The following is a 19623-nucleotide window of genomic DNA, read 5'->3' as shown; positions in this document are numbered from 1 at the left end:
ATACACCCAATCCACAGAGATTGTCTTCCTTTGGGTATTTTGTCTGCCACTGTAATCCTTCCTCTTCTTCTTCTTCTTCTGCAGCTTCTCCCACTTAAGTGGGGTCACTGTTTCTTATGAGTCTCCTCCACACCTTCCTGTCTTGGGCTGTCACCACATCCAAGTTCTTCATCTTCAAGTCCTCTTCTACCAGCTCCCTCCATCTCTTCTTTGGCCGCCCACGCTTCCGCCTTCCTTGCACATCCATCTGCATGACCCTTCTTCCCACATATTCGTCCTCCCTCCTCATCACATGACCAAACCATCTCAACCTTGCCTCCTGTATTTTCGCTCCTAAGTTCGTAACTTTCACTGTTCCCCTGACATAGTCATTTCTCAGATGATCCTTTCTGGTCACACCGCACATCCACCTAAGCATTCTCATCTCTGCTACTTCCATCCTGCTAATGTTATTTTTCCTCAGGGCCACAGTTTCTATAGCATATGTCATAGCTGGCCACACTACTGTCCTATAAATTTTGCCTTTCAGATTGATCGGCACCCTCTTATCACATAACACTCCAGCCATCTCCCTCCAGTTCCTCCAACCTGCTTGTATCCTGCATCCCACTTCCTTCTCACCTCCTCCATCTTCTTCCACTGTCGAACCTAAGTATCTAAAGTCTCTCACCTTCCTGATGACATTTCCTTCCAGCTCCAGGTCTGACTCCTGGCCACCGCCCACTGCGCAACACATATACTCTGTCTTACTTCTGCTCAGTCTCATACCTCTCTCTTCCAGTACTTTTCTCCATCTTTCCAGTTTAGTTTCCGCTTCTTCTCTTGAATCTACACACAGCAAGATGTCATCTGCATACAACATTGTCCAAGGTGCATCTTCTCTCACCTCCTCTGTTACCACCTCCATCACAATATTAAACAGAAACGGACTTAATGCTGACCCTTGATGCAAGCCAACTGTTACTTGAAAACTTTCTGTCTGTCCCAAACAGGTCCAAACACTTGTCTTCACATTTCTGTACATTTCCTGCACCAACCTGACATATTTCTCCGGCACCTTCTTCTCCCTCAGACACCTCCAGACTTCTTGCCTTGGCACTCTATCGTATGCTTTCTCCAGATCAATAAATACCAGATGTAGCTCCCTTTGTTTCTCTCGATATTTTTCCATCATCTGTCGTAACCCAAAGATAGCATCTGTTGTTGATCTACCAGGCATGAAGCCAAATTGTTCCTTTGCAATCTCCACCTCCTCCCTCAATCTACCATCAAGAACTCTTTCTAGGATCTTCATTGTGTGGGACATCAACTTTATTCCTCTGTAATTTTTACAGTCTTGTGCATCCCCTTTACCCTTGTAGATGGGAACAAGAGTACTCTCCCTCCATTCCTCGGGTATATTTTCCTGTTGGCAAACTTTCATGAACAGGTCCCACAGCAGGTCAATTCCCTCTGTAATCCTTCCTCTCTCATCTTAAATTAGCTCTGCTCACACATTCTTGAATGCTAAGATACCAACTGTATTTGCAATATTTTAAATGATTCTCCATTTGATGCCACTTCTTTGCTCTCTTTTATAAATTTTTTTAACAGAACTCTCATCTGTGGTCTTTATGTTCACCAGTTTTATTTCTAATCCAACTCGCAGATCAATAAGTTAAACTTATATTTGAATTAAAATGGAAATTGTCTTATATATCATCACATACTATTAGTTTAGTATCTTCACCATTTTTTCTCCATATAAATTCCTTATGAATTTACCTTGCTTATTCTATTTTATATTTCCATATTTTTAGCCGACCAAATTGTATTCTTATTGGTTAAACCAAAATAAAAAATGATGATACAACATGACAAATTTCATGCCGGCTGGGGCGTCGCCCGGTTAAACAAGGCCCCCGTTGTTTTCGCCAGGGAACCAGGGCGAACAGCGAAAAGGCAGCTACTGGAACAAATCTGAAAACAAACCCCAACTCAACATCACCAGAGTTAAAGATCGGTACTATCAACGTAAGAAGCCTGAATGGCAAAGAAATGGAGCTAGCTGAGGAATTAGATAAGTACCAGATCGACATAATAGGGGTGAATGAAATAAAAAAGACCAAAACTGGTGAGATCTTTCTGAGCAATAAATACAAATTGTTATATTCAGGCAATAACAATCAAGGAAAAGAAGGAGTAGCCATAGTATTCAACACAAAATACGAGGCTAATCTTCTTGAATGGCAGTCAGTCTCAAGTAGAGTAATGTGGGCAAATATGAGAATGGGGAACTGGACAATGAGACTTATTTGTGCCTATGGTCCCACAGAAGGTTCTACTAAGGTAGAAGTGGAGGAATTTTTTGAGGCTTTAGAAAAAGCAACTGACACAATGAAAAAGGAAAAGTTGGTCCTTGTTGGGGATCTAAATAGTAGAGTAGGAAATGATTGTGAGATATACAAAAATATTTTGGGAAAATTGGAGAAAAGAGCAAAGCTAATAATAATGGCAAATATCTGTTGGATTTCTGCTCAGGACATGGACTGGTTATTACTAACACCATGTTCCAACATAAAAATGTGCACAAATTCACATGGAGAGAAGAGGCTAGGAATAAGAAAAGTCTCATTGACTATGTTATTGTTGATAGTGATGTTTTCTCCCTGGTGCATGACACCAGAGTGTACAGAGGATTTGAAATTGGAAGTGATCACTATTTAGTCTTGAGCAGGATAAAACTGAATTTCATATTGAAAAGAATAACATGTAAGAAAGTTTTAAAGCGAATAAAAGTCGAGCAGCTCTCAGATGTAAACTGTAGACTAAAATACAGAAATATTATTGAAAAGAAAATGAAAGAGTTTGAGAACAGGAATCAAACCTTGGAGATTCAGTGGCAAACACTGAAGGAAACATTGATTGATTCTGCCAGAGAGGCATGTGGTGAGGTTGTGTGCAAAGATAAAAAAATCAGAACTCCCTGGTGGACACAGGAAGTTAAAGAGGCAGTGAAGGAAAAGAAGAAAGCATATCAAAAGTTCCTGGCAAATAAGTCAGCTTTTACTCTTACAGAATACAGAGACAAATGTAAGAAAGCTAAACAGTGTGTAAAACTAGCTAAACAAAAGTCATGGGAGGACTTTGGCAAGAATATAGAAAATAAATATCAAGAAGGTGGCAAAATATTCTGGAGGTTGTTGAAGAAGCTTAGGAATGGAGGAAAGAGTGCTGTAAAAGGAATTAGAGATGATAAAGGTGAAATGAAAACAGGAGAAAAAGATATCCTTGAAGTATGGAGTAATTACTTTGAAAAACTGCTAAATGAAACAAGCAGTGATGACAGCACAGTGATAAAAAACACTAACCAGGCATGCAGTCAGGAATATATATCCATACTTGAAGTAGAAAAAGCCATCAAAGGCTTGAAATGTGGAAAGGCAGCAGGAGTAGATGATATTCGACCAGAAATGCTGAAGTATGGTGGTATAAGAGTCTTACAGTGGCTGCGCTGCATAGTTCAGAAAGCCTGGACAGAGGCACAAATTCCCGATGATTGGAGTAGAGCTCTCATAGTACCCATATATAAAAAGGGAAATAAAACTGAATGTGAGAATTACAGAGGTATTTCCCTACTGAGTGTTCCTGGCAAGATCTATGCAAGTATACTTGAGAAACGGTTGAGAAGAATTGTGGAAGAAAAGCTTGGTGAAGAACAAGCTGGATTCAGGCCAAATAGAGGCTGTCAGGATCAGATCTTCACTTTACGACAAATAGTCGAGAAAGCATGGGAATATAACAAAGATCTGTATTTAAGTTTTGTCCATTTGGAAAAGGCATATGACAAGGTGCCAAGAGAGAAGCTATTCAATACGCTGCAGTTATATGGTGTCAATGGGGCATTATATCAAGCAATACTTAGTCTTTATTTGAGTTGTGAGTCAGCAGTTAGAATTGAAGGAAGTACAAGAAGATGGTTTAATATTAAATCTGGTGTGAGACAAGGATGTACATTATCCCCTCTGTTATTCATTATCTATATGGATCACATTATGAAGGAATGTGGTATTACACCTGATATCAGAATTGGAGATGTTAATGTCAGCTCTTTGCTTTATGCGGATGATGTTATACTTCTAAATAAATCTGCTACAAGTATGCAAGATTCTTTGACTAAATTGAATAACTGTTGTAATAGATATGGTATGAAGGTCAGCAATAAAAAGACAAAGACAATGAAAATAGGCAGAATCATTGAAAATGTCAACTGTGTTGTGAATGGAGAACCTGTGGAACAAGTAAAACATTTCAGCTACTTAGGCACAATTTTTACTGAAGTTGGTAAACTAAATATAGAAATAGACAACAGAATCAGCAAAGCTGGTATCGTGGGAAGTCAATTGAATAAATTCATATGGAATAAGAAAGAAATTAGTCGGAACACTAAATTAGCTGTATACAAGACTGTGTTCAAACCAATTTTAACTTATGGATCTGAGAGCTGGGTCAGAAGTAAAACACTTGACCAAAGACTAGAGACCGCAGATATGAGAGTCCTGAGAAAGATTAGAGGCGTGAACAGATGGCATCAATGGCAATATCATATTAAAAATGAGGATATTAGGAAAGAACTTGACATTGTCAGCATCCAGGAATGCGTTAGCAGAGCTAATCTCAGATGGTATGGTCACTTAAATAGAATGGGAGAGGAAAGATTAGCAAAACAAGTGGTCTCTGCCAGGTTGGCAGGAAAACGACCAAGAGGAAGACCAAGATATAGGTGGATTGATACGGTACAAAGTGCCTTAGACGATAGAAATATAAGATCTGATAATGTTGGAGTCTTGACAAGTAACAGACTGATTTGGAGGAAAATTGTAGATAGGAAGTTAGTAATGATGTAATTTTTTCATGTAGTACTGTCATATCCTGTACACCCCTTGAGGGTACATGGCAGGAATTTGATGATGATGATGATGATGATGATGATATTTAATTTGTTATCTTCACCATAAATTGCAACTGATTGGCTGAAATGCATTCTTCTCTTCTTTCTCATGACAGGTTGAGTCCTCTATGAACAAATCTTTCCATGTAGCTTTATCTCTGGCCATACCGGTCATCTCTCTGAAGCTTGAAATGCTTTACTTGTTCTAAAAGGTTCTTCACCAAAAATTAGGTTGACATTTTCCATGTTTCTGAATACAAATGTTTTCATTGCTTTTGTCATTTTATTACTGGTTTTCATGCCAAATTTGTCATAGCATTTATTCAATTTAATTAGAATTCTTATCATATGTCTTTTCCAGATCTACAAAACTTATATCATTTTAGTATCATCATAAAATTCCTGACTTGTAGCCTCAAGTAGAGGATATGATAGTATTACATGAAACTTGCATCATTACTAACTTCTTATCTACAATTTTCTCCAAATCAATCTGTTACCTGTCAAGACTTCAACATTATCATATCTTATATTTCTATCTTCTAAGACACTTTTTATTGTATCAATCCACCTATATCTTGTTCTTCCTCTGGGTCTTTTTCCTGCCAACCTGGCAGAGAACACTTGTTTTGTTAATCTTAACTTGTCCATTCTATTTAAGTGACCATACCACCTGAGATTAGCTCTGTTAACACATTCCTGGATGCTAACAATGTCAAGTTCTTTCCTGATATCCTCATTTTTAATATGATACTACCATTGATGTTCATCTGTTCACACCCCCCCCTAATCTTTCTCAGGACTCTCATATCTGCAGTTTCTAGTCTTTCGTCAAGTGTTTTATTTCTAACCCAGCGCTCAGATCTCTAAGCTAAAATTGGTTTGAATACTGTCTTGTATACAGCTAATTTAGTGTTTTGACTAATTTCCCTCTTACTCCATATAAATTTATTCAGTTGACTTCCTACCATACCAGCTTTGTTGATTCTGTTGTCTACTTCCATATTTAATTTACCATCTTCATTCAAAATCATTCCTAAAATGTTTTACTTGTTCTATAGGTTCTCTATGCACAATGCAGTTGATATTTTCATCGCTTCTGCCTATTTTCATTGTCTTTGTCTTCTTATTATCTATTACAACAGTTATTCAATTTAGTCAGGGAATCTTGCAAACTTTTAGCAGATTTATTTAGAAGTATAAAATCATCTGCATAAAGCAAAGAGCTGAGATTAACATCTCCAATTTTGATATCAGGTTTAATACCACTTTCTTTCATAATGTGATCCATATAGATAATGAATAACAGAGGGGATAACGTACATCCTTATCTGACACCAGATTTAACATTTAACCATCTTCCTGTACTTCCTTCAATTCTACTGCTCACTAATAACTCAAATAAAGACTAAGTTTTGTTTGATATAATGCTCCATTGACATATAACTGCAGCGTATTGAATAGCTTCTCTCTTGGCACCTTGTCATATGCCTTTTCCAAATCGACAAAACTTAAATACAGATCTTTGTTATATTCCCATGATTTCTCAACTATTTGTCATAAAGTGAAAATCTGATCCTGACAGCTTCTATTTGGCCTGAACCCAGCATGTTCTTCACCAAGCTTCCCTTCCACAATCCTTTTCGACTGTTTCCCAAGTATGCTTGCACAAATCTTACCAGAAACACTCAGCAGAGAAATACCTCTAATTCTCACAGTCAGTTTTATTTCCCTTGTCAAGGCCTTTTGAACTATGCAGTGCAATCACTGTAAGCCTTTTATACCTCCATACTTGAGCATTTCTGATCGAATATCATCTACTCCAGCTGTCTTTCCACATTTCAGGCTTTTGATGGCTTTTTCTATTTCAAGTATGGACCTGACTGCATGCCTGGTCAGTTTTTTTTACCACTGTACTCTCATCATGGCTTGTTTCATTTAGTAATTTCTCAAAGTAATTAGTCCATACGTCAAGGATATCTTTTTTTCCAGTTTTCATGTCACCTTTATCATTTCTAATTCCTTTTACAGCAATCTTTCCTCCATTTCTGAGCTTCTTCAACAACCTCCAAAATATCTTGCCACCTTCTTGATATTTATTTTCTATGTTCTTACCAGAGTCTTACCATGACTTTCATTTAGCTAGTGTTATGCAGTGTTTAGCTTTCTTACATTTGTCTCTGTATTCTCTAGAATCACAAGCTGGCTTTTTTGCCAGGAACTTTTGATATGCTTTCTTCTTTTCCTTCAGTTCTGATTTTTCTATCCTTGCAGACAACCTCACCATTCTGACTGAATCAATCAATGTTTTTTTCAGTATTTGCCACTGAATCTCCAAGGTTTGGTTCCTGTTCTCAAACTCTTTCATTCTTTCTTGAATAATGTTTGTGTATTTTAGTCTATAGTTCACATCTGAGAGTTGCTCAACTTTTATTTACTTTAAAACTTTCTTACATGTTCTTCTTTTCAATATGAAATTCAATTTTATCCTGCTCAAGACTAAATGGTGATCACTTCCAATTTCAAATTCTCCATACACTCTAGTGTTCTACACCAGTGAGAAAACATAACTATCAACAATAACATAGTCAATGAGACTTTTCTTATTCCTTGCATTTTTTCTCCATGTGAATTTGTGCACATTTTTATGTCAGAACATTATGTTAGTAATACCAGTCCATGTCTTGAGTAGAAATCCAGTTATTTGCCATTATTATTAGCTTGCTCTTTTCTCCAAAATATTTTTGTATGTGTGACAATCATTTCCTACTCTGCTATTTAGATCCCCAACAAAGACCAACTTTTCATTTTTCATAGTGTCAGTTGCTTTGTCTAAATCATCAAAAAATTCCTCCACTTGTCCTTAGTACATCCTTCTGTGGGACCATAGGCACAAGTAAGTCTCATTGTCCCACAGAAGGGACTAAGGTAGAAGGGGAGGAATTTTTTGAGGCTCTTAGAGAAAGCAACTTACACAATGAAAAATTGATCCTTGTTGGGGATCTAAATAGCAGAGTAGGAAATGATTGTCAGACTTACAAAAATATTTTGGAAAAATTTGGAGAAAAGAGCAAAGCTAATAATAATGGCAAATAACTGGGAAATCTTCTTGAATATCCATTCAAGAAGATTAGCATCATATTTAGTGTTGAATACTATGACTATTCCTTTTCCCTGATTGTCATTGCCTGAATATAACATTTTGTATTTATTGCTCTGAAGATCTCACCAGTTTTTGTCTTTTTTTGTTTCAGTCATCCCTACTATGTCAATCTGTTACTTATCCAATTCCTCAGCTAGCTCCATTTCTTTGCCATTCAGGCTTCTTATGTTGATAGCACCGATCTTGAACTCTAGTGATGTTGAGTTGGGGTGTGTTTTAGGATTTGTTCCAGTAGCTGACTTTTCGCTGTTTGCCCTGGTTCCCTGGTGAAAACTATGTGGTCCTTGTTTAACCGGGTGATGCTCCAGCTGGCATGAAATTCAGTTATGTTGTACCATCATTTTATATTGTGGTTTAGACCAATAAGAATATAATTTGGTCAGCTAAATCCCAAATTTCCAGCCCATCCTTGTTCGTTCACTATCCAAGGGGGTAGATACCTAACAGGATGCATGCACCACAAGAAGGCGAGAATTGGACATTAGGTCAGAATCCCTGGTCAGTTCTTTCCATTCCTTTAAAGGCTATGTGGAGGTCTCCTTTCAGTTATGCAGCTTTGACCCTTAAGCCTCCCAAAATTTTAGTAATTAGCTTTAAAAAAAAAAAAGTGGGTGGGTGGAGGAACATGGAATATAATAACATAAATATCTTAAAACTATAAGTAAATGTAAGTTCTTACATATATTAATTCACAAACACTTTAGAGTGCAATAAACAAGGGAATATGTATGTAGCCAACATTTTTCTTGATATCACTAAAGTATTCATTTGTGCACATCATAACTTGCTTCTGAAAGTATTACAGGTGGTGTTATTAATGATTTATTAAATCCTAGTTAAATAACAAAAAAAAAAAAAAAAAATATATATATATATATATATATCAGATATAGTAGTGCAACAAAAATGATAAAATATGGAACCCTACAACGAACAGCACTAGGACATCTATATACTATTTTTAATATATGTTAATGATATATAAAAGTACAGCTAATCTATAAGTACACCTGTTTCTCTCATCCATTCCAATTTTTGTCTAGCACATCTTTCATGCCTGGTGTAAATCTGAACTTGGCGCTGAAGTCACCCATTACTATTAGGATATCTGTTTTGTTTGTTTTGTCAATAAGGTCTTGTAGTTGGTCAACTACAAGCTGGTCAACTGGATTACTTGAACAAAAGCAGTCTTCATTTTCATGTGATTGATGAGGAGCATAAATTTGGATAATTTAATTGTTATAACTCTTGTACCATGTGGTTCTGTGTTTAAGATGGAGTTCTGCAATCAATTATAGACTAATATTGTGACTCCCTCTCTGTGGATGTTATCTTCTCTTCATGAGAAAAATAGTTTTCTATTCTTCAAATTTACCACACATTCACCTGGCCAATGTGTTTTGGCAATACCTATTATATGCCACTTAATCCTCTAGCGCTTTCTCTATCAATTTGGTCTTTCATGGTTTAAGATCAAATGTTAAGAGGTGAATTATTTTTAGAGCTGACCACACAGCATATTTCTCAATTGTTTCCAATGATCTAAGAACAGTCGTAATGGCTGCCCCAGATGGGGTAGCATTATCTTGACTCTGTAATGATTCTCTATTCATAAGAGGTTTTGGCAATTTTAATGTAGCTAATTTGCCACCCCTCTGCTGCATTTGCCTTCTAGCTTTAGCTGGGAATGGTGGGAGAGATGGACTCCCACAGCACGAGAAAAACAAAGTAAGACAGGAAAGGGTCACACCTAGCCCTCAAATACTAACAGCAATGGGGGGAGGAGTAAGAAGAAAAGAAAGAAAGAAGGGTGGGGACCAGTCTACAGATAATATAACAGATGTACTTTACGTGAAGGAAGGCATGATCCAGCATCGGGTATCTTGGGTTCGCCGCTCCCGTATTTACTAAAGTGAGCACTTGAGGGGAATTAAAATCATCTTGCTATTTAAGTTTATATTTGGATTTAATGCTGAATACTAGCTATCCCCCCCTTTCCTCTGGTCTGTCTGATACAACAACTTAGTTATTCAGTTTTCATTCTGGTAAATTATAGAGAATACAATTGTGTTAGGAATAATTACTTTAATTTCATAACATTCTGACCTTCATATTAAGGTCGTTATCTGAAGTATACACACACACACACACACACACACAAAGTTATATTACATTTCATACAGTATGCTAAAGTAACTGTTATTCTACTGGCCTGACCTCTAGTGAAAAAACACTACATCAAAGCTATATTCTATTTATATCATCATCAGAGAACAAATTCATATAATTTTAATACAGCAAAATTGGTGGCCTAATCAATAATTTAACATAAGTATTTGGATTTTAAAGGAAAGGAGTATAGTTATCCAGAAGTATCTCACATTTGTCTTCCTTATTTCATTACCATCAATTACATTTGTATCAGATTTCTCTAATCTCTTTCCTCACTCCACCTTTAATGTGGTGTGGTGAATATCTAAAATTTTGTTGAGACTGAGGTTATTCTAGTTGCTTTTTACTAGTCAACTGGATTACTCAAGCAAAAGCAGTAGAAGCTATGTTTAGTGAGGCATCAGTCCAGCTGGCAAAGAATTTGATCATGTAGGTAACATTATATTTGTCTGTAGTTAAAGTAAATACAGAATCACCAACTCATTATCATTTGTTCAGTATTTAGGTGGTGTCTAATAACAGGGTACAGCATGAGAAAGTAAGGATTAGATACTTGGTCAGTCAGTTTTCAGCATTTTGAGATGACTCGCTCAGAAGACTATGAATGAGTGAGTCATCTGTTCCATCATATCTTCCAAATGTATCTTTAAAAATAAAGGAAATATAAAAGCAAATAGCCTTAAATGACAATAAGTACTATCATACCTGTCCAGCTTGTTGTTGAACTTTTAATTGATCAGCTTGTAGTAAAGCAGCCCAGTTTTGTTGTTTAACCAATTCTCTTACTTTATCATTGGGCAAATCTAATCTGTAGTTAAAATCTCCACACCAAAACACATAGTCATGGGAATTGAGAGTACGACCCTGAAAATAAAACATATCAGAAGCTTAAATAGAATAACTAATATGAAACAAAAATTATATATACACTATTAAGAAGTGAAGAAGCAGTACTACTTAAATCAAAATAAACTGTTAGTCTCTTTCCCATTATTGTGTTTCAGTATGATCATGAAGAAATATCAGATATTTAAAAAACTCTTCTTTACCTATCTGATCTCCAAAAACAGAGTGAGGAAGTAGTAAAGGAACAAAAATTTCATCAGTATGCAGATTTTTTGGATATACCAAACTGACACTCATAAATCTTTCGAGAAACATGGGGGTGTGTTTAGACGCGGGGAAAATAAGTTTAGATAACCCGGGTTAATATTAATAATATATGTATAAAAGTATACATATATTATTTTGAATTAGGGTGCATTTTTGTGGGGGGGGGGGGAGAGAAAGGATAAAGACTATATGGCAACTGGGGGTGGGTTAACGGGGTGTGGAGCCGTTTCGGTCATGATGACCATCCTTGGAACTTTGTCGGAAATGAGTGTAGGGCTATGTCAGGGCAAAGTTGCAACTGCCAAATAAGGACATTAGTTGTCACTATATGGCCGGAGGCGTGGTTTAAATTGTAGGTTCTGGATTGTCCAACATTCAGAAATTAGGTAGGGGCAGTGGGCGTTGATAGAATTTTCATCACATCTTATGGCAATAGTTTCGGATATTCTTAGCATTATTTCGTTGTCTTGTTTGTCAATAATTATGGCCTTGTCGATTTGGGGGATATGTTTTAGTTCAAGGGCATGAGCTGCAATCTCAGTCTTCCCTGTACTCTGTGTTTTATTTTTCTTTTTGGTGTTGCGATGTTTTTTTCTGTTCAGATGTTCTGGAATGGGAATATTGCAATCCCTGAAATGCTCTTGTAATCTAGTCCATAGGGACCTAATTGTGGAGCCGGTGCAGGTGACGTCACAATCCTCTTGACAAGGAAATTTGTACACAACGTTGTGGAGTTCGAATATTTCTTTGTGTGTGAGAGATTTTTTAGGTTTTAGGAGAGTTGCTAATTTTTGGTTCATGGTGAATACTAGCTTGTAGTCTGTGTTTTTGAAAATGTATTTGTAAGCTTTGTATGTGTTTTGGATGTATGGCAACTTGATGACCATACGTGTTGGGAAGTCTGTTTTGGTTGTATTATCGTTATGATGGGATTTTGCCATATTGTTTGCATAATTTATTAGATGTGTAGGAGAGTTGCGATTTTTGAAAACCTGTGTTAAATATTTTAATTCTGTGTTAAGATAATTGCTGTTGGTTGAGAATCTAGTCCTTGTAATCTAGTCCATTAGGTCCCTATGGACTACATTACAAGAGCACTTCAGGGATTGCAATATTCCCATTCCGGAACATCTGAACACAAAAAAACATCGCAACACCAAAAAGAAAAATAAAACACAGAGTACAGGGAAGACTGAGATTGCAGCTCACGCCCTTGAACTAAAACATATCCCCCAAATCGACAAGGCCATAATTATAGACAAACAAGACAACGAAATAATGCTAAGAATATCCGAAACATCCGAAAAAGAATATCCTTAATTGCCTTCTATACTTACCAATAATGCCCTTGAGTACTGATAGCCAATGTATTTAAATAAGGGTCACTCCTAAACAAAAACAAGCTATAATAGCTGAATTTATAATAATAAGAAAAACTGAGTTTCCAGGCAGGAAAACCTTACCACCTTCATATGAAACAGCTAACTCACCTTCAGTTTAACAGCACTAATCAAGATTCTTCACATCCAAGATGAGATTTCAATAATTATATGTTAATAATGTCCTTAAGTCTCATAAGCTCAGAGGCTCATATATATGCATGTACACACACACACACACACACACACCAGAAACAAACTAGACAGATTGCTCACAAAATATCCAAACATACCACAAAAAGAAAATGTTCAAATTAATGATATACAGTCTAATTGCAAAAACAAAACAAAATGAATAAAATAAAAGCGTGTTCAAGAATGCTTGGTTATATAACTTAATTGTCCTAATATTAACAGGAACTATTTATTGTTAATAATTATATGAAGATCCAAAGGCTTCAATTCGGCAACATGAACTTATTTAAGTTAAGGGATATTATATCCCATATTGTTTCTTAGCTGAATAAGAAACTCAAAGAGTTTCATGCCGAATATAGAAACTATATAAAGTTCGGCGATTCCAAGCGTAAGCAAATACCTGGATAGTGCCACACCTGATCCATTAGGTAGTGCAAGCTGAGGCAACTCACAGAAAGGGTGGAGCAAGCTCTGATCACTATAAATTACCAGTAATTTACAAGACGAGATACGTAGAGCAGTGAAGAACTGCATATGATTGGTGCGGTATTAACAAAAGATCGCGCGAACCAAAGACAAATTAGCATTTCAACAGTTGAGTTGAAATGCTAATTCCCTTCAACTGAATTCCATAATATCAGAAACACATTCACTATATTATTTCTTAGTTTTAACATTAACGATGGGGATGGTATCAAGCAAAACCATATGTTCCACCGGCAACATATGGTTTTGCTTGGTCTATGTAGCAGTTTCTGTTGGAGAGGGGATGTGATTCATTAGTTAGTGCCGTTTTATCCCGGCTGTCTCTAATTGCACTGTTTGTTGAAAAATATAACGACTCCTTTAATTATTCATAGCTGAAAATTGCCACGTACCCCCTAACGACCTTTCGCGTACCCCCAGGGGTATGCACACCACACTTTGAGAAACACTGGGCTAGAAGAACACCAGTCTTATATTCAATACCTTGAATCCGAACAGTCTGGACTTGCAGAACAGGCCCTCTTCACTAGACATAGAGTTCAGTGGAAAAAGACAAGAGTCCTTCACAAAAGTCGGTTCCTCATGGAACGGCTTTATAAAGAAACATGTGAAACTTTACTTCACTCGCCTAACTTAAACAGATCTGTTGGTTTACGTCTATTCCCTTTATAGGAGATAGGAAAGATTAGCTGAATTATAAAGTACTAAGTTTTTATTGTATATATAATTTTTTTTTTTTTTTTTTTTTTTTTTTTTTTTTTAAGGAAATTTATTGACCTTTTTAGTTATCTTACACTAGCTACTCAGGTTGCTCTTTTTGGAATTGTCAGCTATTGTTTAATTTGAACTCAAAATGTACTGAAGATGCCTGTGACACACAGGTGAAAATTATACTATTAAATAATCTTTTTCTGCGAGTTTTTTCGTTATTAATGCATGGTTTTCCCATGCAGTATTTTCAAATGCCTTTGCAAAGTCCACCAGTATCAAGTGTACATAGCCATTTTCCTTTACCCTAAATCATGTGAATGAATGTGAATAAATTACTGATGCAGGACCTACCTTTTACAAAGCCATGATGCCCCCTGTAAAGTATCTTATTCCTATCCACCCATTCCTGAATTTTATTTTTAACCAACTTTTCCAATAACTTAATCACCACTCCATTGATACTAATTAGTCTGTAACGTGCTACTTCTATCTTGAAGTCACCTTCATGTAATGGAACTATCTTATCCTTTTTCTACTGCCTTGGAATGATGTCAGAGCTGAGATTTCGATTAAACAACTTCGTCAGAGGCACTGCCAGTTCACTTGCACATTCTCATAACACACAAGCAGACATACCATCCAGCCGAACTGCTTTATTCACATTGATGTTTTTCAATATATTGAGTACCTCCAATTCATCTACCTCAATGCTCACATCAGTTTCTGTCACCTGAGTAACTGCAAAGTCACCACCTGGATGATATACCTTGCAAAGTGATCACTTAGTAATGGAACTATTTCTTCTGCATCTGTCACTTTCCTATTATCAGCACTGAGTAAAGTTAAAGTAAAATCTTTCACTTATTTCTTACATTGTGAAAAAATTCTTTTGAATTTACTTCAGCCTACTTAGCTAATTTTCTCTCGAAATCTCATTTAACCTTCCTTATCATACTAGTTACCCTTCTTCTTGCTTCTAATTTATATTGCTCATGAGCATGCTGATCACCGTGCTTATATTCTTCCACAATGATTGCTTTTTTCTTTTTTTTTGCAACTACTGTTTATATTGCTAGTCATCCACTTAATCCCTACTCGGTTTGTCCTCCTGACCCTGAGTATGCACTCTGATACTGCCTGCCTCACACAATCCTTGACCACTTCCCATGAACTAATGACATTCATTCCATGTAGTTTCTTATGCTATGGTACAGCTCTATGATGCCTCCTAAGTTTATCGTAATTGCTAGCTTTGTAGTTCTTCATAAACCCTTTCTTGACTGAAATTTCCATATGCTGAGCAACCTCTTAGGAAAAGACTGCATGGTCACTTTCCCTGGATCGGAGGTAGAGTTACTACTGCATTTATAGACAGATCTTCTGATGCTACACTAAACCCCAGATCCAACACTCTCAAACCCTTGGTCCCTTCCATCATGTGCTGTTTCAGGTAATTTTCCCTTAGTAAGTGTATAAATTCCATTTCTATTTTGTCATGCGTCCTTTCCTCCTTCCAATCTATATCATCATAGTTGAAGTCTCCCATGATAATTACTCAGCCTGCATTCATTGTCCTAATCTGTTGATGCATGTCGTCCACATTTTCTTCTGGAGCCCCCAGGTCTATAGCAACAACTAACAATATATTTTGTCCTATTAGCCTCTATCTCACATTGAACAGTCTGAAATGAACCATTTCCATCAGATCTACAATCTTCCTTAACTTCTATATTTATTGAAGTCCTTCTGTAATCAATAATAATACCCCTCCTCCTGCCCTATTTCTTCTATCTTCTCTGAAAATACAATATCCATTACATTCTATCCCTGTAACTACATCATTCTCTAACAACCAGGTCTCACTAATGCCATTGATTTTTGGCCAAGTTGAGTTGATCAATGTTAAAAACTCCTCTCATTTATTTCTGAAACTTCAGGCATTCGTGTACATGCATTTCAACATCCCCTTGGGCCCACAGTTATCTTTACATAATGTCATTACCTGCCCATTCAGATTCAAAACCTGGAAAACTGCACTCAGCTCTTCATAATCATTCCTGCATGCATGTTTATCTCAGGAGGTCACTAAGTACATGCTTGATTGCTCCCTCCCCCAATATCTCCAGTTTCCCTGGTTCTGCACTTCAAAACGCTCATGAACAACACTTTCTCCAAGCACCTTACTCACAAACCAGTCAAGTGCAATCCATCAGGCATATACAGGTCCTTATGTCCATCAAATTCACTCCACACATCTATAAACTTCACACCATTACTTCTGCATAATCTTCTGATTAGCAATCAGCTCTATCCTATCATATCGAGGCAGAAGACTCAATTTTTTCTTTCTTACTCTTCATTTTTGCTTCTTCTAACAACTTTTTTGTATCTTCTCTCATTGCATATTTCTCACCTTTCAAACCATTTGTGCCTGACAAAACAATTCATCCTGTTTGCTTCTTTCTTCTGCAAACTCAATGCTTCACTAACATCTTTTATCTTCACACATGGAAAGCATGCTTTCATCACTTTCTCATTAAGTATAACTCTAATCAAGTTTCCATAGAATGCTATCTCTTTACTCCCAGTTTCTTGTACTTTAGTGCTTTTCCCATTCACTTTTTCTTTCTTTCATTCTGCATCCTTCTGTACCACACATATTTCTGACTTCTAAGATGCATCTTAACTGTATTAATCTACCTAGATCTTAATCTTCCTTCAGGTCTTCTTCCTGCCATTCTAGCAAAAAAAAAAAAAAAAAAATTGTATTGCTAACCATTCCTCTCCCATTCTGTTTAAGTGATGATATTGCCTGAGATTAGCTCTGCTAATACATTCCTGAATGCTAACAAATTCTTTCCTAATATCCTCATTTTTAACATGACACTGTCATTGATACCATCTGTTCATTCTCCTAATTTTTCTTAGAACTCACTCATATCTATGCCTCCAGTGCTTTATTTCTAACCCAGCTCTCAGATATATAAGTTAAAACTAGATTGAACACCGTCTCGAGTACAGCTAGCTTAGTGTTTTGACTAATTTTTCTTTTATTCCATATAAATTTATTTAATTGACTTCTTACTATACCAGCTTTGCTAATTCATTTATTTCCATACCTCATTTGCTATCTTCAATAAAAATTGTGTCTAAATAAGATGAAATGTTTTACTTGTTTCATGGGTTATTCATTTACAATGCTTTTGATGTTTTCAATGATTCTGCTGTTTTCACTGTCTGTCTGTCTTTTTATTGCTGATTTTCATATCAAACTAATTATGGAAATATTCAATTTAGTCAGAGAATCCTGCAGATTTGTACTGGATTTATTTAGAAGTATAACATCATCGGCATAAAGTAAAAAGCTGGGTTTAACATCTTCAACTGTGATATCTAGTTTAATACCACTTTCCTACATAATGTGATCCATACAGATAATGAATAACAATAGCGATAATATGCACCCTTGGTCCAAACCAGATTTAACATCAAAACCTTTCTATACCTCCTTCAATTCTAATTGCTGATTTACAACTCAAATACAGACTATTGCTCTATGTTGAGCAATAGTCTGTCCCATTTATACCATATAACTGTACCATTTTAAACAGCCTTTCTCTTGGGTCTTCATCATATGCTTTTCCAGATTTACAAAACTGAAATACCAATCCTTGTTATAATCTCATGATGTTGTGACTATTTGTGTTAGAGTCAATATCTGATCTTGACAACCTCTATTTAGAAGAACCCAGCTGGTTCTTCTCCAAGAGTCTTTAACAAGTTTCTTAATTTTTCTCATATATATATATATATATATATATATATATATATAATCTTACTAGAAACACTCAGTAGTGAAATTCCTCTGCAATTCTTATATTCAGTTTTTTCCCATTCTATTAGATGAGAGCTCTACTCCAATCATCTGGAATTCAACTCTCTGACCTGGCCTTCTGAATTATGCAGTGTAGCCATTATATAACTTTTATACTTCCATATTTGTGCATTTTTGGTTGAATATCATTCACTCCAGCTGCTTTCCACATTTCAGATTTTTGATGGCCTTTTCTACTACAAATATTGACATGTAATCCTAAATTTCTCTTGACTGTTTTCTACTGATATGCTTTCTTCGTTTCCTTGACTGCCATTTTATCTTCCAGAGTCCAACATGGAGCTCTCCTATTATATCTTTATAGACAACCTCACTGCATCCCTCTCTGGCTGAATCAATTAAAGTTTTCTTCAGGGTTTGCAATGAATCTCAAAAGTTTGGTTCTGTTTTCAAACTCTTTAATTTTTCCCCCCTGAATAATGTTTGTGTAACTGAGTTTACAATTCATCTCTGAAAGCTGCTCAACTTTTCTCCATTATAATGCATTTTTACACCTTTTCAATATGATATTCAATTTTATCTTGCTTAAACTAATTGGCAATCACTTTTAATCTCAAATCCTTTGTATATTCTTATGTCCTGAACCAACATGAAGATATCACCATCAACAATAACATAGTCAATGAGATTTTTTTTTATTTCTTGCATCATCTCTCTATATGAATTTGTGAAGATCTTTATGTTTGAACATGATGGCGCTAACTAGTCTATGTCCTGAACAGAAATCTAGCAGGCACTTGCCATTATTAGTAGCTTGCTCTTTTTTCAAAATTTTCCCAACACATTTCTGTATGTATGATAATGATTTTCTGCTCTGCTGTTTAGATCTCCAATAAGGACTAACGTTTTCATTTTTGTTGCATAAGCTGCCGTCTCTAATGCCTTGAAAAATTGCTCCACTTTTTCCTTAGTAGAAACTTCTTTTGAATCATTGGCACAAATAAGTCTCATTGTCCAATTCCCCATTCTGATATTTGCCCACATCACTTTTCTTGATACTACCTGCCAGTGTTGAATACTAAAACTACTACTCTTTTCCCTTATCGTCATTGTCCGAATATAACATCTTGCATTTGTTGCTCAGAAAAATCTTGCCTGTTTTTGTCTTTATTTCAGTAATGCCTATTATGGCAATCTGGTACTTTGTCAATTCTTCTGATATTTGCATTTCTTTTCCATTGATGCCTCTTTGTTTATGGTGTCAATCTTGAGCTCTGCTGATGTTGAATTGAAATCTATTCCAGTAGCTGACTTTTTGCTGCCTGTGTTGGTTCAACCAATAAGAATATAAGAACACAATTTGGTTGTCTAAATCCCAAATTGCCAACCCATCGCTGTTCATTCAGTATCCAGGTAGATTACCTAATAATGGGGTGCACCACAAGGTGAGGACTGGACATTAGATCAGAAGCTATGGTGAGGTTTCTCTGCATTCCTTAAAAGGCAACAATATGTTCTCCTCCTAGTTAACTAACTTTGGCCCTCATCCATCCCAACAACTTAATTCAAAACTCCAAAGTCATGAGGACAAATTAAAAAAATTGAAATCTTTAAGAGAGATAATCTTGAGCTGGCT

General features: G+C 36.1%; 1 protein-coding gene across 1 annotated transcript in view; it reads right to left on the bottom strand.

The window, feature by feature from the left end:
* Synj (synaptojanin) overlaps positions 1-19623 on the bottom strand; it is a 384587-nt gene that overhangs the window by 122288 nt on the left and 242676 nt on the right. The window contains exon 16 of the mRNA XM_090410710.1: positions 10971-11129. Within this exon, the coding sequence (XP_090266836.1) occupies positions 10971-11129 (159 nt within the window). The remainder of the gene's footprint in view (positions 1-10970; positions 11130-19623) is intronic.

The sequence above is a fragment of the Typopeltis vanoorti genome, chromosome 20 (assembly GCF_054136105.1).
Source record: "Typopeltis vanoorti isolate ZY-2024b chromosome 20, IOZ_Tvanoo_1.0, whole genome shotgun sequence".
NCBI classification, from domain to species: domain Eukaryota; kingdom Metazoa; phylum Arthropoda; class Arachnida; order Uropygi; family Thelyphonidae; genus Typopeltis; species Typopeltis vanoorti.
The sequence above is the reverse complement of the archived record's forward strand: the minus strand, read 5'-3'. Positions and strand labels throughout refer to the sequence as shown.